At 38.7% G+C, this 25128-nt stretch overlaps 3 protein-coding genes and 1 long non-coding RNA gene across 5 annotated transcripts; 3 read left to right on the top strand and 1 right to left on the bottom strand.

Moving 5' to 3' along the window:
• The first annotated feature begins 1112 nt into the window (after positions 1-1112).
• Positions 1113-7939, top strand: ppp1r42 (protein phosphatase 1, regulatory subunit 42). The gene is made up of 9 exons (XM_074621691.1): positions 1113-1247; positions 3028-3227; positions 3308-3474; positions 3567-3705; positions 4414-4530; positions 6199-6316; positions 6477-6593; positions 6944-7031; positions 7474-7939. Exons 2-9 carry the CDS (start codon positions 3096-3098, stop codon positions 7556-7558), a joined length of 963 nt encoding a protein of 320 aa, XP_074477792.1. The 5' UTR covers positions 1113-1247; positions 3028-3095; the 3' UTR covers positions 7559-7939.
• Positions 7940-8709: 770 nt separating this feature from the next.
• tcf24 (transcription factor 24) lies at positions 8710-12190 on the top strand. The gene is made up of 3 exons (XM_074621692.1): positions 8710-9194; positions 10083-10529; positions 11606-12190. Exons 2-3 carry the CDS (start codon positions 10101-10103, stop codon positions 11720-11722), a joined length of 546 nt encoding a protein of 181 aa, XP_074477793.1. The 5' UTR covers positions 8710-9194; positions 10083-10100; the 3' UTR covers positions 11723-12190.
• mcmdc2 (minichromosome maintenance domain containing 2) lies at positions 10301-24566 on the bottom strand. Of its 2 annotated transcripts, none has more exons than XM_074621689.1 (15): positions 24375-24566; positions 24117-24247; positions 23972-24031; positions 22751-22946; positions 22523-22645; positions 22302-22403; positions 20764-20892; positions 20352-20589; positions 20038-20243; positions 19783-19949; positions 19107-19286; positions 18842-18981; positions 18333-18442; positions 17852-18047; positions 10301-10436 (listed from the first exon to the last, which is right to left on the bottom strand). In XM_074621689.1, the coding sequence occupies exons 1-14, from the start codon at positions 24469-24471 to the stop codon at positions 17881-17883; spliced, it is 2046 nt and encodes a 681-aa protein (XP_074477790.1). In that variant the 5' UTR covers positions 24472-24566; the 3' UTR covers positions 10301-10436; positions 17852-17880. The 2 variants fall into 2 exon arrangements, with proteins under 2 accessions (XP_074477790.1, XP_074477791.1); XM_074621690.1 differs by having other exon boundaries at positions 24335-24515.
• LOC141759544 (uncharacterized) lies at positions 13951-17621 on the top strand. The gene is made up of 6 exons (XR_012592141.1): positions 13951-14112; positions 15532-15630; positions 15877-15995; positions 16243-16361; positions 16608-16726; positions 17448-17621. It is a non-coding gene; the product is annotated as an uncharacterized LOC141759544 (long non-coding RNA).
• Positions 24567-25128: the final 562 nt, after the last annotated feature.

Below are 25128 nucleotides of genomic sequence, written 5' to 3'. Positions count from 1 at the left end.
CCCCCGTGTGTGAAGAAGTTGATCCCGCAGCTCCGAAAGCTGGAGGTGCTCCACTTCCTCTCCGCCATGTGCTCCTGCATAAGTGGAGACAAGTCACTCCCTTACAGGAAACCCAGGTCTTGACATGATATAGATTAACACTGCAGGGGTCACTCACTGGGAGAAGTGGGCTGTGGTCCTGATTTGGTATGTGGCCTTGGAAGACGGATAAATGTCATTTTAGCGGCAAAGTCAGAAAATATAAAAAACATACATTTTTGGTATACATTTAGTTCAGTTGATGTGATAAGGCAATTGTAAGACTCACTACTTACACTGCAAAAAATGTTTTTTTTTAACATTCCTGTTAAGATCCAGGAACTTTGATGAGGTACCAGAGACATAGAACAGGCAATTATCTGAACATAGGCCTACTTGACCATTAGTACCCTGCCTTATTTCATGTATACAATCAGTGTTATGGCTTCATATAATATAGAAATATCAGTCAATATATTTATACTGTATATTTTGGAGTTCAAACTTATTGGGAATGGTTCTGTTTTTTTTCCCCCTATTGTGTAAAACAAACCGTAACATTTTTTTTCCTACTGGACTGTAGAATAATAAAGCAGGATTTAGTTAGTCACTCCCCTTTGTCAAAACGCTAATTTATGTATATATATAAACCTCAAACACCACCTGTTCATCAAGGCCTATGATCTCAGCTGACTCTTCCTACACATCACTCTTCTAATTACTTAGATATAGTTTCTCCTCTGTGTTATTTATTAGTATGATTTTGTATGCCCCCTTTGTAAAGCGTTCTTGGGTTTCTGAAAGGCGCAATATAATTCCAATTTATCATTATTATTATTATTATTATAACCATTATCCGTCTTTTATTTACAATTATACAATTCAAATGCAAATAAATAATTAATTAAAAAACAAGTTACAATTTAGCAACAACTGTTTTTCATTGAACCATTTTCCTAAAATGGGCAATAACATGTATGACTGTTTGGTTTAACCCAAATACTGTTAACCATAACAAATACCACAGATGAGTATTTCACTGCTTACTTCCGCTTCCCCGGTGTTGCACCAAATTCTGTCCCCATCACATTATTGTGACTGACGCGTTGCTTGCGTGGTTTCCATAGCAACATGATACTCTCAAACAAAACTAGCTTTGTAGCTACAACTTCTGCAGCTAAAACAGTTTAACTAGCTCGCATTTCACATTTTTCTGAAGACCTCGAGAGGTAGGAGTGTTTAGTTCATATTTTAGACATATCCAAACTCACTATAATAAGAGGAAATGTTTGCTAAATGTGGTTATAGTCATAGAATACGCTAACAAACAGTGTTGTGATAGCTTTTAAACCAGCTATGAATTAGCCATAGTTAATAATATTATATTATTATTATATATATATTATTATATATTATATAATAATATATATATGTATATACTATAATATATTATATATTATAATAATATATTATAATATATATTATATTAATATATATTATATATATATTAATATAATTATCAATTATCAATATCCATTATCAATTCATAACACCCTGCTGACATGTTTCTGGGCCTTCCCCAGCTGTGTGAACCCCACCAACACCACCACCACCACCTTTCACTGGCTATCTGCATTCACTTTAGTGCAGCTTTACTCAACCACTGGTCTGGGGCCCACTGGTGGGCCTCAGAGAGCCACCTAGTGGGCCGCGAAGGTGATGCCAAATGCTTAGATTAACCGCTATTCTGTATTTCAGAGGTTGTAGCTGCTCACTTATAAAGCTAGAGTAAAGATACTGGCATTATATGAAACTAGAAAAACCTAATGAATCCATTGGTACCAACCATGTCATACTAGCTTGTTGGGAAGGAGGTTAAATAACGCTCCAAAATTAAGCTAAATTATGGCAAGGAAAAACTAGCATAGCCATTTTCGACCTCTGACCTCAAGATATGTGAATGAAAATAGTTTCTATGGGTACCCACAAGTCTCCCCTTTACAGACATATGCTGTATGTCACAGATGCATGGACACAAAATGTTTGAAACCAGTGAAAGTGTGTGGTGAGGAAATATGACCCTGAATACTTTGGATTCATAACGGCAGGCCGTGATGGGTGAGGGTAAGCTGAATATCTATGTGGGTCATTACACCTGACAGTGGCATAATAACACATATTTATAGCCCAGTTTGTCATTTATTTGGGAAGGTGGTCCTCGGAAATTTTCAACAATCGGAAGTGGGCCTTGAGTTACAAAAGGTTGAGAAACCCTGCTTTAGTGGATATTTCCTGTCCCTCACGTACTGAACCCCGGACATCTATGAGTGTCGCACTTTCTTTGACAGTGATAAACTGCTGTCCCTGAGTCCCTGGAGAGGAGAGACCCAGGCCCAGGAGTGTATAAATTCAGTTAGCCTTTAACTTCTGTCCAGCTCTGGTGTATCGATCAGTGTCCTCGTCTCCTATAACCTCGGCCTGATGCCTTGAGATCAAGTGTGGAAAATGTCTGCTGTCTGTCACATCTCTTCTCTACCTTCTTCCACCATATTTTAGCTACACACACACACTGACCCCTGTATAATGAGCAGGTGGGGAGGAGATGTATAATAGTGCCTTTTTGCAAAGGTAAAATCAAAGTGCAAATTGTCATATCTCAATGTCAGGTCAAGCTAATAAACAAGCCCCTTGGGTAGTGAATGAAAGGAAGTAGTAGAAGCTCAGTCTGCTTGGGGAATTGACCGCTCTCAACATAAATTGAGTGGTCAACCAACCTTTGGCCTCTTAGCAAGTTTCCTGGAGAATAATGATGTTTTTTTCTCATCAATTATCCCGAATTGTGAATTGACAATTAGGTTTAGGCCATTTAAAGTGCTGTACAGGGTTAATCTTTGCCTGTCATTTGTGATTACAAATGCTGAAGTAATGTTGCATTATTAAGTAGTTATTCTAAGGAATATTTGTTAGGCCTTTTTCCTGCTCACATGTCCATTTTTTTCTCCCATACAGGCAGATCTGCTGTGGGCTGAATGCTTGGCTGAAGCTGAAAAGGATCCTCTCTAAAGCAGCGAGCCACCATGGTACGCCTGACCGTCGATCTGATCGCTAAATCTAGAAACCACTTCAAAAAGAAAAGGGGCCTCTCCTTCCCAGAGTACCTCAAGACGCTCACTCACCTCCACTTTTTCAGCAAGAGTATCGAAGACATTGTAAGTAGCCTTTATCAACGCTGATGATTTCATTCTCTTCCTCTTATATGCCTCATTTTTAAATTCTTTTTTTTTTTCAGGGTGATCTCTCCATGTGTAGAAACCTCACCGTTCTTTACCTGTATGATAATCAGATCACAAAAATTTGCAACCTTGGCTTCGCCTCCAACCTCACCCATCTGTACATGCAGAACAACGACCTCACTCGTATAGATAATCTCTCCAATCTGCAGAAGCTCTCCAAGCTGTGAGTATAACTGTTTGTTGTCCTGTTCTGTGGTAATCATTTAAAGTCCAAGGTGTGTGTGTGAACGTGTGTGTGGTTTTCCTGCTCTGTAGGTATCTGGGTGGAAACAGGATTGCAGTGGTTGAGGGCTTAGAGACGCTCTGTGAGCTCAAGGAGCTTCATCTGGAGAATCAGAGGCTGTCACCGGGGGAAAAGTTGCTCCTTGACCCCACGACTCTCCTCGCTCTGGCTGTATGACCTATTTTTACACTGTTCAGTACAGTTAGTATGAGAAAAGAAGGATGATCCACACTCCCTGAATAATTTGATCCCTCTTTATTTAAAATTATATATTTTTTAGCCTCATTTAAGCCTCATTTTCTCTTTTTATACACAAGGATATGTGTGGTGTATAAACCTGGTAGATTATCACATCAAGTTTAAAAGATTCCTCTGAGGCCAGTGATCCATGTAAAAGCAGTATTGTGCTGGGTTTGATGATGTAAAAGAGACCTCTGTTGCTCTCTCTCTGGTCTGACAAATCAGTTAGGTCTGTTTACGTCTTCGTTTACTGCCCAGGCCATGGATAAACACACCAAAAGTCTCACTTGTTTGTTTGGATAATTAAAGAAATTGCTGTGCAAATTTAGAGAGCTCCAGCTTTTTTTTTTATAAATGTGCCGTTATAGAACTTCAAACCAAGATGAATATTTAGCAACAGCACTATCTAGAGAGTCTGATTTGGACATGATCCAATAGTTCAGGCATATAAAGAAAACACATCTAAATGCTTAATCCAAGCGGATCACAAGCAAAGAAAGATGAAAATACTGTATATAGTGTATTAAATATGTATATTTTCTCCTTTAGGGTTCACTATGTAATATTTATTTGTAATATTCTGTCTATTATCTGTAAATTGAACTCTTCTCTCTTCGTGAATCTAAATTCTTTACACAGGAAACTCTGTGTGTCCTGAATATCAATAACAACAACATTGATGACATCAGGGACCTGAAAGTGCTGAGGGAACTCCAGCATTTTTCTGCTGCTGACAATCGATTGCACAATATGAAGGTAAATATAGCTCTTTTCTTCTAAAACTTAACTAAAAGTGTCCGTGAAACCAATTCAAGTCTTCTTCATTAGTGTGATAGAAGTAGAAACTGACTGTATGCTGTGCAGTCAAAGTAAATAGTACCACAGCACAGCAACTATGCACGCCATGGTGTATTAAAGTCAACAAAGCAGCTATTAGTTGATCGGGTCAGCATTAACATTGTTCCGTATAGCTCTCTGCAGTGATGTGTGAAATGATATGGAGAACAGGGTTCTAAAGAACCAAATCCTGCAAATCCCGCCATAGGTTCCCAGTCTCCATGACTCGCACAGGGTCCGAATTATTCAACAAATCAGCGAGCCATTCCCCTGAGGCTTTTCTCGCTGACAGCTTTAAACAAGCACGAGTTTCTCTCTTTCCTTAGGAAGCTGATTTTTCCTCTCTGCCTCAGAATCCTCTATTTGATACCTTAAACCACCAGTACTTAACGTTAGGGGAGATTCATCTGAGGCAGAGATAGGATTTATCCTCACTGGTCTGCTTGTTTTTGAGGCTCACTCTCTGATGGCTTTCTGATATATCAACTGAAAAGGTTGATGACATCATTTAAAAGGACTTAATTCTTCTTTCTTACTGGCATTTAACACCAGGATGACACTTTATAATTGACTACCCTGCTGAGGCTACTTTTTTAAACACAAGTGATTTTCTTTTGAGGACGTTGATGCAGGTAATTGCTGTACACGTGTAATTTTGAGCAGATATCTCCTATAATTTATACAACCCGTCTGCCACTATTGATCCTGCAAAGACAGCCCTTCGAAGGATCAATCCCTTCTTCTGCGCCATTTGCTCCGAATCCAGAGGAAACATTATGGATTTTTAAAATAGATTATGACAGGCAGTCAGCCAGGGTGACAAATGGGGAGCATCTTCGGAGGCCGTTAGCTGTGTGCAGGGCAGAGAGGACAGGGGAATCGAAGCCCTGGTCAAATACAGGTTCATAACTGGCCCATCATTAGTCCAGGCGAGAGAGCCAGCCAAGCTCAGTGAGTATCCAGCCTCTGCTGTTCTCCACGCCCCCGCGTGGGGGGCAATTTGGCGCTGGGCTGCTTGTCGGTGAGGGCCTTTTGAGTGACGGCCCTGACACGATCATTTATCAAAGCCTGGGAGCGCGCGGCGCTCAGGGGTCCCCTCTGAACTGATTGCAGCACGAGCTGGAAAAGTGGAAGCGCTTTGGCCAAGACAGGAAGGCAATGAACAATCAGAGCGTGTCCAGAGAGTATTCATATTTCCAGGCTTGGATTAATGTGCCTTTAGATAAACATACAACTGCAGGCAACTCGCTGGAGGAGCCAGCCTCACACTGCCCCAGGAGAAAACGTGTAGTTACATGACACCGGCGACACTGTTTATTAAAATAGACTGATGTGTTGTTTATGCACTTTCCTTTGGCCCTTGTACTTCAAATTACCATTCACTTATACCATGTCTTTAAAAGTTCCCTGATGTTTGTCTCTGATTAGTAATTAGGAAATATGCATCATATTTGTTTAAAAGGAAGTTGTCCCTTGCTGTTTAGTCACTGAGCATAGCTGTAGAGACACACTATTGCCATTTGAATCATTAATAGTTAATAAAATATACATATTATAGGTGAAGTTTTTCTTTTTGTGTATTTTCAGGAGTTAGAGGATGTGTTCAGTCACTGGCCTCAGCTGCTTCAAATGGATTTGAGTGAAAATCCTGTGTGTAAAAAAACAAAGTACAGAGACCGCGTAATAACCGCGGTCAAAAGCCTCGGTGAGATATTATTCATTTTCGTTCTCAATGGAATCCTAATATGAACTTTATTTCTAATAATTAAGACACCACATAATGATAAAAGTAAAAGTATGCACTCTTCACTTTTCAATTTCAAATTAAATGTTTGTTTGTTTAATGTATGTTTTTATTTTTGTAGCGGTTCTCGATGGCAGGGAAATTAATGAGTTAACCAGACAGTTCATTATTAACTGGAAAGCATCCAAAGAAGCCAAGAAGAAAAACAACAAACATTTGATGACCGTTCCCTTAACATGTAAGTCACTAAATTCTCCTTTAAAATCTACTGTAACACCTTTGCCCACTTTAACACAATTATCCCCTAATTTTAATTCATGTGACCAGGTATATTTCAACATTTTAACATCACTCTCCTTTGTTTCTGCATGGTCATGTCTTCATTTAGTTACATGTATCCATTAGAAATGTGATCATATTGGGAAACAGCTACATACACAATTTTTTTGTGAAATATGGAAACCACTAAAAAAGTGTGATTTTTCTGTTGTCATCACATTTTTCATTCATTACTTTATTATGCTGGGTGGGATTTTACACATTCAAATTTGTGTGTGTGATCTACTGTGATCTTTGTTTATATTCCAGATGACTTTAACGTGGGTCAGGCTCCACATCCTGGTCACATCTGCAGCCGCGCTAACGTGCAGGGGTTGAAGCCGCAGCAGTCTCTCAGGTCCAGAATCACAGTTCACACAGATCTCAGTTAACGCGCGAGAGAGAGAGAGCACATTTTTGCGCCTCTCCATTTCATTACTTACTAAATGAATTCACTGTAGACATTAAATTAGTAACATTACAACCAGCTGTCATACAGAATTTGTGTGATGAAATGTACAAATTGAGTGATGACAACTAACCCCGCATCTTGATCCATCTTACTCCCCACAATCAAGAAGAAATGTTTTAAGCTTCGTTGTTTTTTTTTAAAGTGGTATCAGTTATTTAAATTTTTCACATTCTTCCTTCTTGACAAATGACTTGCTTTTTATTCTCTTGATAAGCAGTGCTGTCTCTATTGAACGATCACTAAATTTTAGGCCAATAAGTTATTGTAGAAGAAATCTTCTATGATAGCTGACACATCTGATAATGCTTCTTTTTCTCTGATATCACAGCGCACAAACATTAAAGATTCCTATGAGCGGACTTGTCAATCATGTGGCTGTCTCCTCACCCATCTGCAGTCATGGAGATGCTTAAGACAAACCTACCAGTCCACTAAAATGTCCAACTCCTCCACACATGCGGGACGAACCCAGCTGCTACTGCCTTTTTTAAGCGTCTTAGTCACCACAGCTGTGGATCTTTCATGGTTGTATATTTAGAAAGACAGAGAACAGTCACTGTGATGTCCGTAGCTGCAGTATCCTTGAACTATAGTGGATTATAGTGGATTTAAAAAAAAAAAAAAAGATTTCACAGCCTATTTTCAAATGTTTTGATTTGATCGGTCTCTTAAACCTACATTTGTATAAATTGATTAATATCTTAAACCTACATTTTTATAAATTAATGAATTAATAGGGTGGAAGTAATCTGCTATTGTTAGAAATGAACTAAGAAATTAAAGAGTAAAACAATGAATAATGGTTTGTGCACTTTTCTTTCTCTCACTTTCACAGCTGGTTTATTTCTAATTTAATTTTTTAGGTCTGAGGATATAAACAATCTCTCCACCTACTAGTCACTGCTACATTTTCTATGGTGTGTGTCATTTTTCTTCTGCATGCATTTCAGCAAATAAGTGAACCGGGAGATGCAGAGTGGCACAATCTAAATGATCACTTACGAGGCTTTACATTAACAACACATGCTTCTATTCACACAGCTGTGATGAATGACTCTTTTATAGGAAATACAGTAACAATGCGGATGTATTTATTGTCACTAAATGTTTGAATGAGGAGCCACGTGGGTGTGTAACCCCTGAAAGATGCGGGGTCATTAAGGGAAACAAGCTTACTTAACCTTCTTTTTACTTCGCCTTGTAATTAGTGGCCCGGAGCAATACTGTTACTCCATCCTTACAAAAACAATGTTTATTAAGAACAGTCAGAGGATATGCATATTATGAATAATTCCTTTCATTAATTTGCAGACATCTCCAGTTTGGGAGCCTTGGAAATCAGAGTGATTAATTTAGGAGTCTCACAAGAATTTCCTCAATGGGCTGCCTGTTGATTGCATTGCTGGGAGTTTATTTATTAGCTGTTCCAATGAGCTTGCAATTCAAGACGCCCTGGCAATTAGTCAAATGTTTTGCATATCACCTTACACTTGTCAGCCTGTCTTCATGGGGCATTGCAAATAGCGTTTTGAAAGACTGACCTTTATTTCTCTGCACATTTTTTTTTTTTTTTTTTAGGTGATTTTGACTAACTTTCTTCCCTTTGCCACTTTTTGATAGGCTCATAAAGAAAATACAGTGTCAGGTTCTTAGCCAATTAGAGTGGCCTACCACATTATGAGGGTTAAAGGAAAAGAGAGCCCTGCCTCTGGCGTTGAAAACGAGCCTCTGCTGCCTTCAGACTGAAATAAGTTAGGAAAGGGAAAGAGCAGTCTTCTCCACTGCGAGGGAGTGATTAATTACCACGGAGTGAAATACTTGTCCACCGCTTTGTGTTTCCAATAAGTGAAAGGCTCCTGAGACTTTTACGCACACAGGTGAAGTGTTGGATGCGCGTAAAAGGACTGCTGCGCACCTTTTTCTGCAGATGCGCCACTTTCTAAGGATAAGCTGGACGTGGACTGCATTGAAGAGCTAATTCTCTTTCCTATCGAAGCCCTCTTTGGATTGCCTTCATGTCCAAAACAGCGCATTTGAGAGATACCAGAGGTAAACTACATTATCAGACAATGACTTTGTACAATATGCAATATTGACTTCATTTGCACTGCATGTCACTGAGCACAAATTCAGGTGTCTTTTTAGTGTAACTTTGTGCAGCTGTCTGTCTGTCCTGTCGTTTGGCTTTTTTTCCAAGTTGTGTGTTTGATGAGCTTTAGACGAGGAATGTCTTTGTTTGTTTAAGTTGCAGCACCATGCAATTTGTCAACAGACATTTTCAATTATGGGACTGTAGACAACTTAAGTTATGGTTTAATAAATAAATACATGCAAAAGGCAATAGCTTAAATTGTCATATAAATGAGTTAAGTTAAGAGTAGAACATGCATTATATGTATGTACACATTCGTTTCTGGACGCATGTGTACATTTATACACATTTATGTATATATACTGTATATTTGTTTTATGAACTTGTCCTATACCATTTTACCACTTCTGTTATTATTGATATGTTCTGTGATGTTCTGTTTTAGCATTTACACCATATTTGTTTTACTCTATCTGCTTTTATTGTCTGATGTTCTGTTTTAACAGTTATACCATATCTTTTACTTTATTTATCTGCTTTTATTGTCTTGTGAAGCACTTTGTAACATCTGTTTTGAGAAGTGCTATATAAATACATTTATTATTATTATTACATTATGCAGACAACTTAAGTTGTGGTTTAATAAATAAATAAATGCAAAGGCAATAGCTTAAATTGTCATATAAATTAGTTAAGTTAAGAGTAGAACGGATGCATTTAGACAACAATAAATAATTAATAAGTTGTCTCTAAAATAGCTGTGTCAATTATAACTTGGGCTCAATAAAACGTGCAACATAGTGGCTATAACTACTAAATTGTCTATATATTTGATAATTCTGCAGGTCTGTAAGTGCATACCGATGGCTGGAAGACAGGCTCTCAGGATGGACACTGGTAATAGCTCCGTAGCTGCGGTGGTGGATGACAGTCCGGCATCCAGTCCGAGCTCCAGTCCCTGCAGCCCGGACGGTGCTCGCCGGGCCCGGGTGCTCCAGGCCGGCGGACTCAGCGGGCTCGGCGGCAGAGGACGCCCGGCAGCAGCTAACGCGGCCCGCGAGAGGAGCCGAGTGCAGACCCTGAGAACCGCCTTCCTGGAGCTCCAGAGGACTTTGCCGTCCGTGCCGCCGGACACCAAGCTGTCCAAACTCGACGTGTTGATACTGGCCACCACCTATATCGCCCATTTGACTCGAACACTGCAAGATGAAAGCCAGGAGGAGGGAGAGAGCACAAAACAAACAGAGGCGTTACACTCACTGAAAGGTGATGGATACCTGCACCCAGTCAAGGTCAGTAAGAATAATAATAAATTAAAAACAATATTATAATAATAATAATACAAATAATAATAATAATAATAACACTCACTGAAAGGTGATGGCTACATGCACCCAGTCAAGGTCAGCAATAATAATTAAAAAAAATAAATAATAATAAATAAAAATAATAATAATAATAATAATAGTAATAATAATAATAATAATAATAATAGGTATGTTATAGGTTCATTTTTGTTGTCAATTGTGATTCACCCAGTCAAGGTCATTAAGAATAATAAATAAATAAAAAAATAAAATAATAATAGTTATGTTATAGGTTAATTTTTGTTGTCAATTGTGATTCACCCAGTGAAGGTCAGTTATAATAATAAATAATAATAATAATAATAATAATAATAATAATAATAAAAAATAATAATAATAATAGGTATATTGTATGTTAATTTTTGTTGTCAATTGTGATTCAGTATTTTATTGTGAAATTGTTCTGTTTCTAAACGAAAATTCTCATTGCATGGATCTATAATGCAAAATATCTACTTTTTAAACAGTGATCACTTATATGTCGCCATATATGCACCATGTGGGGCTTTTGGTTTCATGCATATAAAGCCAAAATGACAATATGTACCACGATAAATGTGTTTTGCATATGTTGCATTACTCTTTTTAATTCATCATAACATATCTGGTTATCATCTACACAGTTTATGGTTATTATACCTGCACTATATTCACTTTTAACAGTCTCTTATGCACTATATTCACTTTTTTAATAGTCGTGTATCACAGCTGTTACCCTGCACTATATTCAGTTTTAACAGTTTTCTTCATCTCCTTGTATTTTTATATCTGGTATATTTTTTGGTACTTTGCACTACTAACTTTTTTACTGCCTTTTTACTAACATGTTTTGCACTGTGGAACTGTGATGCTGGAAACTTGAATTTCTCTCGGGATCAATAAAGTTACTATCTATCTATCTATGTAGTTCATGACATTTTCAAAGCATGCAACCTCATCCTCGGTGGCCTTTTAGCCTATTTTTACAAGTTGATTTACTAACAAATGAAATGTCTTTGCAGAAATGGCCCATGCGATCCAGACTGTACGTCGGAGCAAGCGGACAGTTCCTCACCACCTCAAATCGTTCAGAGTCAGAGAACCAAGGCCCATCATCATCGTCCACCTCCAAGAAATAAATCATTTGTATGAAACCATTTCATATACTGGCATGACTTTCATGCTGTTTACAATCATAATGCTGCTGCCACAGTATAGATCTGATTTCACTTCCACTAAAGCCCTGCCAATAGGAAGACATTGTAAATTAATATATTGATTTTATTGTGTAATTTTGGAGAACATGTTTCTCTGTTGTTATTTGGACTAATCCTGTTTTTGCCCTGCATTGTGCAGCTCCATACATGTCCCAGGTATGATATTTGTAGAAATTCCTCGGGCTAACGAGTCCGTCATGCTTGAGGTGTGCACTTTCAGTTGAGACATTTGCACTAAATGCATGTGTGAATAACTTAACATCTGTCATGTGAAGTGGTCTGTCAGAGAGTCAACAATGGAGGCTCTTCGTCTCATGTTCCTTCTTTATTTTTACATGCATGGTTGTAAATGTTGTTTGTGAATAAATGACTTCGGTGAAAGAAGACGACGTCTCCGAAAGTTTTGAAAAAGTGCCCTTTTTTATTTATCTTTTTTTATTTAGGCCTATTTAATAAAATAAAATAAAATAAAAATAAAAATGATATAACAGTTAAAAGTCTACACAGATGTTGTTTTTTTTATTTATCTTTTTTATTTAGGCCTATTTAATAAAATAAAATAAAATAAAAATAAAAATAATATAACAATTAAAAGTCTACACAGACGTTGTCAGGGCATCATTTATTATTATTCCGGTATTTCCTGGCCATTTAGGATTGTTCTTGTGATCATCGGACAGTCGCTCTACTTCTGTGACAATTAGTAACATTCAATCAAATCAATTAAATACAGCTGTGGTGCTCAAATACAGATGTGGTGCTCGCTTGGAGGCAACAATTGAGCCACAACACTAAATTTAATTGCAGCAAAATGGCTTCACCTGACTGAAGAATATACAGCAGGCCCTCTGGCTGAATAGGTTTACTCTGACTTTAGAGAATGGGCTAAAAACGATAATAAATAAATAAATATATATATATATATATATATATATATATATATATGGTGGTATTTCCAGCTGTGTTTATAGTGCCAACATGTTTAAGACAGCAAACAAATAATTATTTGTACAGCTTAAATGCGTAAATATTAAGCAAATTAGCCTCTTCACATTTAACATTTAACAAAATGAAAACATTTGTGATATGAAGTTGTCTTTTTGACACTCATTAGAAAACGTTTGCTTAACCTTGTTTGAATTGATCTGATTATATGATGCAACTTTCTTAAAATATTGATAAATGCTTGTGCAAATCACAACATCTTTAAGAGGAAACAAAGGGGCAGTATATGTTGGACTATTTCTTGTCAGTTTGAGTGAAATGAGAGAGGTAGCTATATAAATTATTAGGTATACAGATCCGTGTCTTTTTTTTTTATGTGCAGAGCTGAATAAAATAAAGGAATTTGGGAATTTGCTCCAAAATGACCTAAAAATCAAGGAGCTGGTATCATTAAATATTTTCAAATCTCAAATGAAGGCTTTAGAAGCAGACTGGCATGCCAATGTTTTTGGCTTCCCTTGTTGTACAGCTGACTCCCAGAAAAGTTCCTTTTTGTCCCCCCATTTGTCTTTACATAGTTCTCTTTTAATGCAAATTTGAGTGCTTTTAGTGTTTGTAAATTGTATTTTATATCTTTATTTGTGTCTGAAACTTTGTGTTCTTGCTGCTGACCATCTTGGCCAGGTGTCCCTTTGGAAAAGAGGTTCTTAATCTCAATGGGACTAACCTGGTTAAATAAAGGTTGAATAAATAAAATAAAATAAAAAATTAGTAGTAGCTAAATAGGACTATTCCCTAATGTAATGCACTATTAGTAAGTGCAAGGTCAAGTATCAAAGTGCCACAGGACACCTCCTCTATTTGTTTAGCAGACTGCAGTCATTTACTGTAATCCAAAGAAGCACAATGCATGAAATCATTTTCATGCCTCGACTCACAAAGACAGCAAATGACTACAAGGCAAAGAAGTTAGAACAATATGCACTACCAGTTCTGATGCTTCTGCAGATCCAACAAAACCTGTATAAAAGATAATCTGAATTTCCACTATAGATCACTAATTCGCCACAAACCTGGTGCTTTATGTAAATGATATGAAGAAATTAATTTGCAATTTTTCTATCTTAAATATGAGCTTCATCTAAATAGGATGCGGCTGCTGCTGCTGACAATATAAGTATTGCTCAGCTGCTTCACTACATGAGCCTCAGTGCGCAGCTCTGAGGCGCATTTAAGAGCAGTCGGATCCGGAAATCCCTCCTCTTGCCTCGGAGACACAACCATGAGCAGCGAGAGAGAGAGAGAGAGCAGCCTCATCACATCTGAGCATTAAGAAGACTGCATCATGTTTAATCTTCATCACGAAGGTATGCAACTGAGAGATAACTGTATATGTTTGCATGTCGTCTCAAGACGCGTTTCCAGGCGGATTATCTATTGGCTCTTGAACGCCACATGGTAGCTTGTTAGCTAACAGCTAGCTCATGTCTCTGCCACGTGGTGAGAAAAGAGCTCAGCTCAACAGTTGATTTTAGAGGAGTCACAATGCAAACACTCGAGCTTAAATAACTTAATATGAATCCTATAATATAACATGTTTAACATTGCAATGTAATGTGTCTCCGTGTAGTATTGAAGCCTTGCAAAGTTACGTGGATTTGGATGTAGATTTGTGCAGGGCCTGCTGTGCTGTCTATTCAGCTATTCTCACACTTATGTTAATAGCATATCATGCAAAATGTTTATATCCTGCAGCATTAACAGTCGAATTAATGTCTTTATAATGACACGTGACAAATGTCATTATTTTATTGTCCTTTATTTAACCAGGTTAGTCCCATTGAGATCAGAGATCTTTTTTTACAAGGGAGACCTGGCCAAGATAGCAGCAAGACAGTTATAGTGTAAGTAACAGACAACATTAAAACTTAATCATGCAAAAACACTCGCACACAGACAACCTGGAGTGCAGCGATTTCACCAGAGCCCTAAACTCATTCAAGGTATAACTACGTTTTGAAGTTGAAGATCAGATTGTACATTATTCCAAGCAGTAGGTGCTGAAAACCTAAAAGCTTTTTTTCCCAATTCAGTCCCTACTTTGGGAACAACAAATTGCAAAATGTCCATTGAACAAAGATTATGACTTCCAGTTTTCCTTTTTAAAATAGAAGACGAGTAAGAAGGAACTTAACTCAGAGTGCTTTTGTAGATAAACACATACCAATGACTACAGACTTGCCTACTATTAAACCGGTTTCGATGTCTCACTATAGACAGGTCTCTGAAGTAATGCAATAAATCATTCTTTTAGACAGTTCAATAGAAAGAAAAAAGCCCTCAGTGTCATTCATCTTACATCTCTGACCATATCTGGTTGTGTCCAGGGGTCAGCAGATGAGCTGCTGGTCAGGGAATAGCCCTCTTCCCATTATTCAACTAGGGAAAGTCCTCCTGGCTCCCTCTGAGGACGTAAAGGTCATGGCAGAGGTCGTGACCTGCTGTTGAACCCGTCCTCAGACCTGCGATGGTTAGCCATGCTCCCAAGCTGTGTTACACTGCTACCCTTTGACCTTCGGGTGATCAGTCATCTGAACCTCAACATATTGGCTATTTCTTCAGTACATCTTATTCATGCAAGCTGGAAATCAATAGATGACACCCTAGAGTAATTATTTGTGAGGTTTGGTGTTACTATGACAGACTTAAACAGGTCTTGTGGGGAAAATACTGCAACTGAATGTGCACTGACTTTCTGACATATTTGGCTTTTGTGTTTATCATAGATGTGCAGATGAAGATGGCAAGTTTGACCTATGATTGGTACACCTGATGAGGCCTACAACAGATGGCCAAATATTGGTTTTCACCACATGGACCTAAAGGTGAGACTTACGTATTTGACAATTTTTAGTTGTGCTGCGCTTTTTGGTATAGGCCAGTCCTGCTGCTGGAATAGTGATGACTTCACATTTGCCGTTTACCCATCAGACAATAAGGTGGTGAGACTGTGACTAACTGAATCACCAGCATAAGATCAGTCAGGACTGGTTTTACAAAAGAGTTAATATGATGTGGATAACAGTATGTAGATTTTAGAAGGTTCATGTCTGTCCTTTTCTCCCCTCCAGCTGCTCCAGAAGTTGTGCTGTGGTTGCAGAAGATGCACCAGCTGTAATATTTCAGATGTGAAGTTGCCACTGCCTACTACAGATGGACAAATATTGGTTTTCAACACGTGGACCTAAAGGTAAGACTTCAGTATTTGAACATTTTTAGTTGTGCTGTGCTTTTTGGTATAGGCCAGTCCTGCTGCTGGAATAGTGATGACTTCACATTTGCCGTTTACCCATCAGACAATAAGGTGGTGAGACTGTGACTAACTGAATCACCAGCATAAGATCAGTCCGGACTGGTTTTTACAAAAGAGTAAATATGATGTGGATAACAGTATGTAGATTTTAGAAGGTTCACGTCTGTCCTTTTCTCCCCTCCAGCTGCTCCAGAAGTTGTACTGTGGTCGCAGAAGATGCACCGGCTGTAATATTTCAGATGTGAAGTTGCCACTGCCTACTACAGATGGACAAATATTGGTTTTCAACACGTGGACCTAAAGGTAAGACTTCAGTATTTGAACATTTTTAGTTGTGCTGTGCTTTTTGGTATAGGCCAGCCCTGCTGCTGGAATAGTGATGACTTCACATTTGCCGTTTACCCATCAGACAATAAGGTGGTGAGACTGTGACTAACTGAATCACCAGCATAAGCTCAGTCGGGACTGGTTTTACGAAAGAGTAAATATGATGTGGATAACAGTATGTCGATTTTAGAAGGTTCACCTCTGTCCTGTTCTCCCCTCCAGCTGCTCCAGAAGTTGTGCTGTGGTCACAGAAGATGCACCAGCTGTAATATTTCAGATGTGAAGTCGCCACTGCCTACTACAGATGGCCAAATATTGGTTTTCACCACGTGGACCCAAAGGTGAGACTTATTTGACAATTTTGTTGTGCTGCACTTTTTGGTATAGGCCAGTCGTGCTGCTGGAATAGTGATGACTTCACATTTGCCGTTTACCCATCAGACAATAAGGTGGTGAGACTGTGACTAACTGAATCACCAGCATAAGATCAGTCGGGACTGGTTTTTATAAAAGAGTAAATATGATGTGGATAACAGTATGTCGATTTTAGAAGGTTCATCTCAATCCTGTTCTCCCCTCCAGCTGCTCCAGAAGTTGTGCTATGGTCACAGAAGATGCACCAGCTGTAATTTGTCTCCTGTGCTGATCAGGAGGTGAGTTCCTTGCTACAGTATTTTTATAGTTTTTTGTTTTTTTTCTGAGAGACTGCAGAAATAATGCAGAGCTTCTCAAAATAAATCAGTTTTGATGTAAACTGGACTTTGGAAGGCATTGCCCAAACAGTCCCACCTAGTTAAAAATAATTACCCAACCCTGGTTATTAGTTCCATAAACTTACTGTGTAGTAGATGTCAGACATGTGTATAGGCCAGTCCTGCTGCTGGAATAGTGATGACTTCACATTTGCCGTTTACCCATCAGACAATAAGGTGGTGAGACTGTGACTAACTGAATCACCAGCATAAGATCAGTCAGGACTGGTTTTTACAAAAGAGTAAATATGATGTGGATAACAGTATGTAGATTTTAGAAGGTTCACCTCTGTCCTGTTCTCCCCTCCAGCTGCTCCAGAAGTTGTGCTGTGGTCACAGAAGATGCACCAGCTGTAATTTGTCTCCTGTGCTGATCAGGAGGTGATCATGTGTTTAAGGAGCTGATGGATCACCACCAGTTGGAGGAAATCTTGAGTTCTATGCCAGAATGTTTTTAAATTAATAAAACTACCTGCAAGAAAAATGCTTTGATTCCCCTGCATTTTGTTTTGGATGTATTTTAGGTGTTTTTCCTTCTAAACATGTACTGTATCTAGATCTTAACTCTCACCAGTAGTTGCTGTATGAAAATGCATTAAATTCAAGGTATTTTTGTATGCCTGTATTGAAGGAGTCAACCTCTATGAAGGAATTAATGGGGGAAGGGTTAGGGTCATCAATTGGCTGTGTTGAGTTTGATCTTGTGCTGCCTACCTGTGTTTCTGAACCTCTGGAGTGAGGTCTTACTCCTCTTTGATGTATGTGTCTGCTCCTGGTGCGTAGGCGTAGATGAAGCGTAGGATATTCTGGTGCAGCTCATCCAGGGTCTCGTCTCTCCTGTGTAAACCCTCCACATCTCCCAGGTCACAGGGAAACACTGCGTCAGGTGGAATAATGAGCGCAGAGGCCCCTGTAGGGAGAGGCAGGCATTCCTTGAAAAAACCTCAAGCCCTCCACAGTGCTTATTAATAAGTATCCAGGGCCAGGATAAAACCTACACTATAGAAATGGTAAAGCTGTGTGTAATGTACAGTAATTGACTTGGATGCATAAACACCATGCTTATAAACAGGACAACCATATAACTGGCATTAAATTACATTATGTATTTGTACTAACTGTAGGATATGATTTAATTCAATGTCGTGCTGCATTTGTACTTTGTAAGAAGGAGAGGGTGGTGATAAATATCTACCATGCTTGAGAGTGACAGAGTTTTCACAGAGGAGCACAGCAATCACGGCGTCTTCTTCCAGTACTCGTGTTCTGAGACATAACTTGCAGTGGGCCTCAGCCAGAGAGATCCTTCAACAAAAAGATATTACAGAAAAATGTTCATAATTTTTTTTTTAAATAAATATGAACTAAAAGTAATTGTAAAATTGTATAAGATAAGATAAACAGATAATTGAAGTAATGATAAGTTAGTTTAATGTGACATTTTTGTCCTGCAGTTGAAAACATTTATTTTCATAGTTTTAGTTCCACATAAAATATGTCACCACAGTGAAAAAGATTTGTAAACATTTGTCATAACCAAATGAAAAATAGTCATCCGAGAGGGGTTTGGATGAGAGTTCGCCACCTTGTGGATGATAGTGGCATTACACTGGACAGTGACTCATGATCTTTACATGCAGTCTCTGGTTATGATGACAGAAAATGAAGAAGTAATATTAAATCAGCAATTATTAGAGTGCTTACAGTAGTTTGACAGAGGCCACAGAGATCTTGACACCCTGACTCTGTGTTCGGACTCTACGGCTGGCCATGTAGTAACCGTGGATTATTTTCTCTGCTCCAGGGTTGAGCTCCACTTGCAAACTCTGTGCGTGAGCCACCAGCTGGAAGGCAAAGAGTTAAGGACAGCAAGTGCACTTCAATGTCTGTGTATAAACACTCAAATCAGGGAAGTGTATTTTAACAAAAAGCAGTACAAAGGTCTTGGTATAAGAAGATGTTTGTTAACCTCCTGGTAGTCTTGAGTAGAAAACTCCCAGGAGGATGGGTAGAGGTGTTTTCCAGGCTGCACTGCCTGCTGGAGGGTGTGGACGGTCTGGGCAAGCAGGGCCTGCTCTCCCACCTTATCCCTACACTGGATGACCAGGCCAAAGGCGTCTGCCAGCTGAACTGGTACGGGACCCATTTCCTGCTCACAAAGAAGAGACTGGGCATCAGAAAGCTGTCTAACGTGCTGTTTTCAGAGTGTTAACCTGCCGAGACAAAACTCTTTAAAGTCAGAAAAATAACCTGGAACCTAAACCATATTTCTGTATCTATTTGGCTGGTTATACAGTGTATGGTGGACCTTTCCCCTCCATGCAAAAGAAAAAAACAAAGCATTAATTATCCTCAAGGGCTCTGCTGTGATGTAATGTTGTCTGGGCAGGGCACTTCCTTCGAGAAAAGTAAATTGTCTCAATTTCCTGTTTTGTCTGAACTATGTACAAACAACATCTGAGTTGAGTGAAAAGGGACATTGAATTCAGTGTATTGTACAACACAAGCTTACTGTAAGTTCCACTAACATAACACACTATTTACTTCCCCAAAAATCTCAATGCAGCGCAGCTAGTGCACATTCAAACCACATTTTAAGTGAGCTCTACAAAGGTAATACGACACCATGTTGTGATTGAACCCACTGCTGTTCCCAGTATGGCACAGTCTGCCCTCCCAGACCGCCGAGAGGCATCCGTGGAGTCAGTGAGGGCCCAGAAGCTGCAGTGGACTGGGAAGGAAAGCTGCTGGTCAGCGTCCTCACCATACTTCTTCCCTGGGATGAACACAGACACTGTGCAGCTCTCCAGAACTGAGAAAAACAAGTAGTACACTGGCTTTTATCCATGATATGTATTGCTGACAGAATCCTTTTCTTATTAATCACTTTGTTGCTCTACCTGACTGAATGGCGTCCAACCTGTCCTTCTTGTAACAGCCCAGATCTCCCAACATGCAAATGCCACCGGTGGCTAGCAGGGCAGAGCCAGCATGGATGTTAGCAGTGCCTGCTCCGTGTCCGTCCCGGGACAGAGATGCAAACATCTCCCCCGAGGCCTGATGCCTGACCCCGCGACACGCCAAGCTCAGGCTGTATGTCATTAGTCTAGCACAAACACAAGGGGTAATGAGGAGGACTAAATCTCAGGTTTCATATGCAGTGTGTGTGTCCATTTAGGGGTGTGCAAAGTTGGGTCATGCAGACCACTTTTACCTGTCTAGTATGAGAGTGTCGGCGGTGACAACTAGGAGATCCAAGTTGTGAAACGTGTCTTTTGCATCTGCTTTTGTCTGCACCAAGCTGAGCAACAAGCCTAGCTTTAAGGTGTTGTAGAGGCCCGGAGGAGCCACGTCCAACCCAAAGCAGTGAGCCACAATGGCTGAGAACCTCCAGCGAGAACCGGCTGTGGCCTTCAACAGCTCCTGGAAGGTGGCACTGACTTTATGGGGATCTGTAGGTAGAGTTGTGAGACATGGTAGAAGTTTCAATATGGTAATGATGCACTGTGTTGCATAAAAAATAGTTCAGATTAATCAGAATAGACTGTGTCAAGATTCACATGTGATCCGTATGCTTTTGGCTGGGATTTCTGTGGGATTTAATAGGAGATCATATACTGCCTTACACTCTGGCTCCCACGGTTGGAGGCTATTTGCCTCTACACTCCAGGTAATGCTGGGCCACTGGTGCACATGCGCAGGAACGCCTAACACCCTGTAGAGTCGGCCGATTCTCATTGAGTTACACAGCTCATCTGTACGAATAAGAGAAACAAAGCAATAACACTCAGAGGGCTTGTTCTGGTGATTATTGAAGAAACATGCATGCCACCTACAAACCACTGCCAAGAGAAACACATAGCGAGGCCTTCAGAACAAAGATTTCTCTGTGTGCGAATTGCACAGCCAGCTAATGAGTGTTCCTTGCACTTATTAACATATATGTTTAGTAACGGGAGCCCAGTGTATTGAATTCCTCTACAGGACTGGGTCAACAGAATATGTTAATCCTGGTGTTGAGATTTGCTCGGCTCCCAGGGGTGCTGGCTGGACAATGTTATTAGAGGGGACAGAAACACTTAATATCCCGTCATGAGGCACTGTGTGCGGCTGGCTGCACAAAAATCTATTTATTTGAACTCTCCCCCACTAAGTTTGTGTTCCAAAGTGAGCCTCATTTAGAAAGCCCGAGAAAATTAATGACAAACCTCAAGACATCTGACTGTGTGTAAATACAAGCTGTTACAACCACATTATTCAGGACTGGGAGTGACTATAATGGATGAGAATATGATTTTACAAACAAATAATACCCCTTTAAATATTGAGGATATTAATCTACAGTACAGTATCTCCTTTAAGACTTTGATTTGCAAATGAAAACTGAGCCTTTTAACCCAGTTGAACTCAAAGTACTAATTTGTTCTATGCTGTGCAAACAAACTGGTTGATGGACAGTCTCCAATGTCATTGCTCTGCGTCTTTTAGCTGTCATACAGTATACTATCAAACCAATCAAATAATCCAGGGCGTATTCATGTCTCTAATCCTTTTACAACAAAAGCTTTAGATGATTCAATGTTGAAGAAATCAAAGTTGTGTCTATTTCATAGGTATGTTTATGGTAAAGTTAAAAAAATATTGCAGATTTTGTGCTGTTTATTTCAGGAGTTGTAAAGGAAGAAGTCATTCTTGTGTTCTGCAGCCGTCCTCCAGATTAAAAAGAGACTTGAAGATTGCCAAAAAACACAAACAAATTCAAATCCTGTTTTGAAAGAGCATATCAGAGGTGAACTTTATAAAGAACTTGTTACGCCCTGTTCTGTTTATGCTGTCATTTTGTCTGCTTTGTTGTTTTAAGATCAGGTTACTCTCGTGTGAACCTTTGATATGTTTTTGCTTTTCTCTGTATTGTTGTTGATTATGATGTGCTGTAACACATGCTGCTAGTGCACATTTCTCTTCACCTGCCACATCACCCTCCCCTCTCTCTGATGGACTGATGGAAATAGGCTATTAGCTTTGTTTCCTCTAACATTTTATGTGGCTCCAACAATCAATCAACTTGTTGGCTGGGTGGCATTGTAATAGGGGACACAATTATAGAGTGGGGCTGTTGGGGCTATATATAATAAATCTGTAAACTTGTCTGATGTAGACCTACCTCTGAGAAACAGGGTGACAGACTGGTACCTGAGCGAACTTTGCTGATGGCCACGTAGAACATCCAGTGCTTTGACGTGGATCAGCTCCACAAGCTGTTTGTCTGTCTCCACAAAGACACATTTGCAAACATACTAGTCATAACAATGCACACAGTTCTCGTTTAACCCTGTTTACCAATTCAGACGTCTCCAGTGACATTCAGTGGCATCACTCTCTCACCTCCCAACACTCTAAACTTCACATCCTCTTTCAGTGGGGAGCTGCACATCATGCAGCTGAAGTCGTTTCTCACGGTAGCTGACTCGGTGGCTCCAGGTGCATGGACACGAATGTGGTGAAACCCTAGAGTCAGCATCCAGGACATGAAATCAAATCCAAGTCTTTACAATTAGTAGAAGCTAAGATAAATGAGGGTTAATAGGTGACAATGTGTCTTCCCTACAGTACCTGTAGAGCAGGGACAGTCATCATTGATGCAGAGGAACCGGGCTCCCTGGGTGTATTTTGTGACCCTCGTCATGGCAATGACCAGGCCCTCCATGGAGACAGGCCTCATGGGCCCATACCCACGAGGAAAACTACACAGGTCCAACATGTACTCAGGGAACGGAGGCAGATGTGTCAACTTCAGGATTACATTCACCTAAAGGGGAACAATTAGAGGACACATTGTTACAGGACAGTCAGAACCAATGGGGAAGAAACAGCCATAGCTACACCATTTACTGTTACGGTTACTTTTTATTTATTTATTATTATTTATTTATTACTGTTTATTTATTTATTGGTTACTTAAAAATCATTCTGTATTAGTCTATCTTCCTATTTTTTCTGTAAAGAATAATGCAAATTTGTGGATATTTGATTTTATGTATAAGAATAATGTATGCATGGTCGGATGCTGTGTATTGTATATATGTATATATGTCTATATATGTATATGTGGTATGCAGTGTGCGCATGTAGTGCAATGTGAGGTATATGTATGTGTGTATATGTATATATGTATATATATATATATATGTGTGTGTATGTATATGTGTATGTATGTGTTTGTGTATGTGTATGTGTATGTATGTATATATTGCAGGTTGTATTGCATGTGCATATTGTATATTATAAATTGTATATTATAAATAATAATTTGCGCATATAAGAAAAGATAACAAATAGTCAATATGATTAAGATAAATATGTAAGTAATGAATTGGTATTGTGATTAAGTTATATTATAAGTAATGAATTGGTGTTATGGATTGATAACAAATTTATATTTTGATGGATAATTATATCAGTAATTAATTTAATATATTTCTGTATGACAGAGATAAAAGGTAATAATTATAGTTAGAATAATTATAAATAATAATATAGTTTGACAAATTTAGGAAAATTTAATTATAGAATATGAATGGCTCAATAAGGAAGCTGGTTAATAATTAATAATTGACTTATGGAGAAGGGGATTAAATAAGTTTATACTTTTTCTCAGTGTGGACAATTTATTTTTCTTACGCTTTTCATTGTATGTAAATACTACTATTGTTTCTGACTGTCCACTTGGTATGATCATTCTTTTTCTTTATTTTTTATTTTATTTTGTTTGTATTCTACGTGTTCGAAATACATTTTGAAATGAAATGAAATGAAAATGAAATTTATTCATACCTGACTCTCTGTGTGTATTTTTTCAACAAGTGAAAGTGTCTTTATGGCCAGGAAGCAAACCTGAATGAGGAATTAAGCAAATGTAGTTAACCTTATAGTAGAAGTTCACATTTCATTTTTTAACTAGCTCACAGTTTTCACTTACAGACTGAAACAAGGCTGTTGCTCCCAGTGGATCACACAGGACACAGTCACCCAACACAGGGTCCACCTCGATCACATCAGAGGGATTCACACTGATACAGAACCTGTAGACTGCCTCGACCTGCTGGGGGTCTGGAAAGGAGGGACAACAGTTAGCAAAGTCCAAACCACTACTTAAATGTAGTTTAAGTGGTGATTTTAGCTTTCATTGCTACTAACTTAGCTAGCAAGTTTTTCATTTTCCTCACAGCAGGCCTACCGTTGAATGGTTTGCAATCTTCGGCCAGTTTCTGAAGGCCACCACTTCTGTCTAAATAGACCAGAACTGACTCTTTCAACGACGAAATGTCAGACATTTTCAATTTAATTGTAAGAAAGTAGTACTAGCTAGCTTCCTTCAACCACGTTACCATGGTTGCATTGGCGCGCTAGCTTCCTTCAACCACGTTACCATGGCTGCATTGGCGCGCTAGCTAACCTTCAACCACGTTACCATGGTGACCACTCAGCAGCAGAAGGACCAGGATGAGATTCAATGTAATAATCAATTACAAATAATAAGTAGTTAGTAAATTTCACATACATAAGTCTTTAAACATTAAACATTAAAATGTTCTACTTGAATTGAATTTGTACATATATATACATATATTATACAGTATATATTATTATTACTTATGACCAACAAAAATAGTTAACATACATTGTTAAATTTTAAAGAATTATTTTCTGTAGCCTCTGATTCATGTTTATTGACTCTTTGTTGAATTTATTATTAATCTCGTATTTTTGTATTATTTTGTTATGTGTTTTATTTTTGTTGTTTGTTTTGTTGTTTTTTAACTCTATTCTTTCTATCATTATTTATTTTCTTAATTTTATTTCAATTTTGAATGCTGAAGTTGTTTTCTCTAGTGTACTTAATGCGTTTGTCTATAAACTCATCTACTTAATAAAGTAGTTTATAAACTATTGTAATTACTAACTGCAAATTGCATATATGAAAACAACCT

Source organism: Sebastes fasciatus, chromosome 21 (assembly GCF_043250625.1).
Source record: "Sebastes fasciatus isolate fSebFas1 chromosome 21, fSebFas1.pri, whole genome shotgun sequence".
Taxonomy (NCBI): Eukaryota; Metazoa; Chordata; class Actinopteri; order Perciformes; family Sebastidae; genus Sebastes; species Sebastes fasciatus.
Note: the sequence above shows the minus strand (reverse complement) of the source record. Positions and strands in the feature narration are given on the sequence as shown.

What these genes read in the sequence shown, in the direction of transcription:
- ppp1r42 (XM_074621691.1), top strand. Translation starts at nt 3,096, where the DNA reads ATGGTACGCCTGACCGTCGATCTGATCGCTAAATCTAGAAACCACTTC. An exon ending in GCAAGAGTATCGAAGACATT is followed by an intron (nt 3,228 to 3,307) that starts GTAAGTAGCCTT and finishes TTTTTTTTTCAG; the next exon opens with GGTGATCTCTCCATGTGTAG. An exon ending in AAGCCGCAGCAGTCTCTCAG is followed by an intron (nt 7,032 to 7,473) that starts GTCCAGAATCAC and finishes CTGATATCACAG; the next exon opens with CGCACAAACATTAAAGATTC.
- tcf24 (XM_074621692.1), top strand. Translation starts at nt 10,101, where the DNA reads ATGGCTGGAAGACAGGCTCTCAGGATGGACACTGGTAATAGCTCCGTA. An exon ending in GATACCTGCACCCAGTCAAG is followed by an intron (nt 10,530 to 11,605) that starts GTCAGTAAGAAT and finishes ATGTCTTTGCAG; the next exon opens with AAATGGCCCATGCGATCCAG.
- mcmdc2 (XM_074621689.1), bottom strand. Translation starts at nt 24,471, where the DNA reads ATGTCTGACATTTCGTCGTTGAAAGAGTCAGTTCTGGTCTATTTAGAC. An exon ending in CCAACCGTGGGAGCCAGAGT is followed by an intron (nt 20,590 to 20,763) that starts GTAAGGCAGTAT and finishes CTCTACCTACAG; the next exon opens with ATCCCCATAAAGTCAGTGCC. An exon ending in GTTGGACGCCATTCAGTCAG is followed by an intron (nt 19,950 to 20,037) that starts GTAGAGCAACAA and finishes TGTTTTTCTCAG; the next exon opens with TTCTGGAGAGCTGCACAGTG.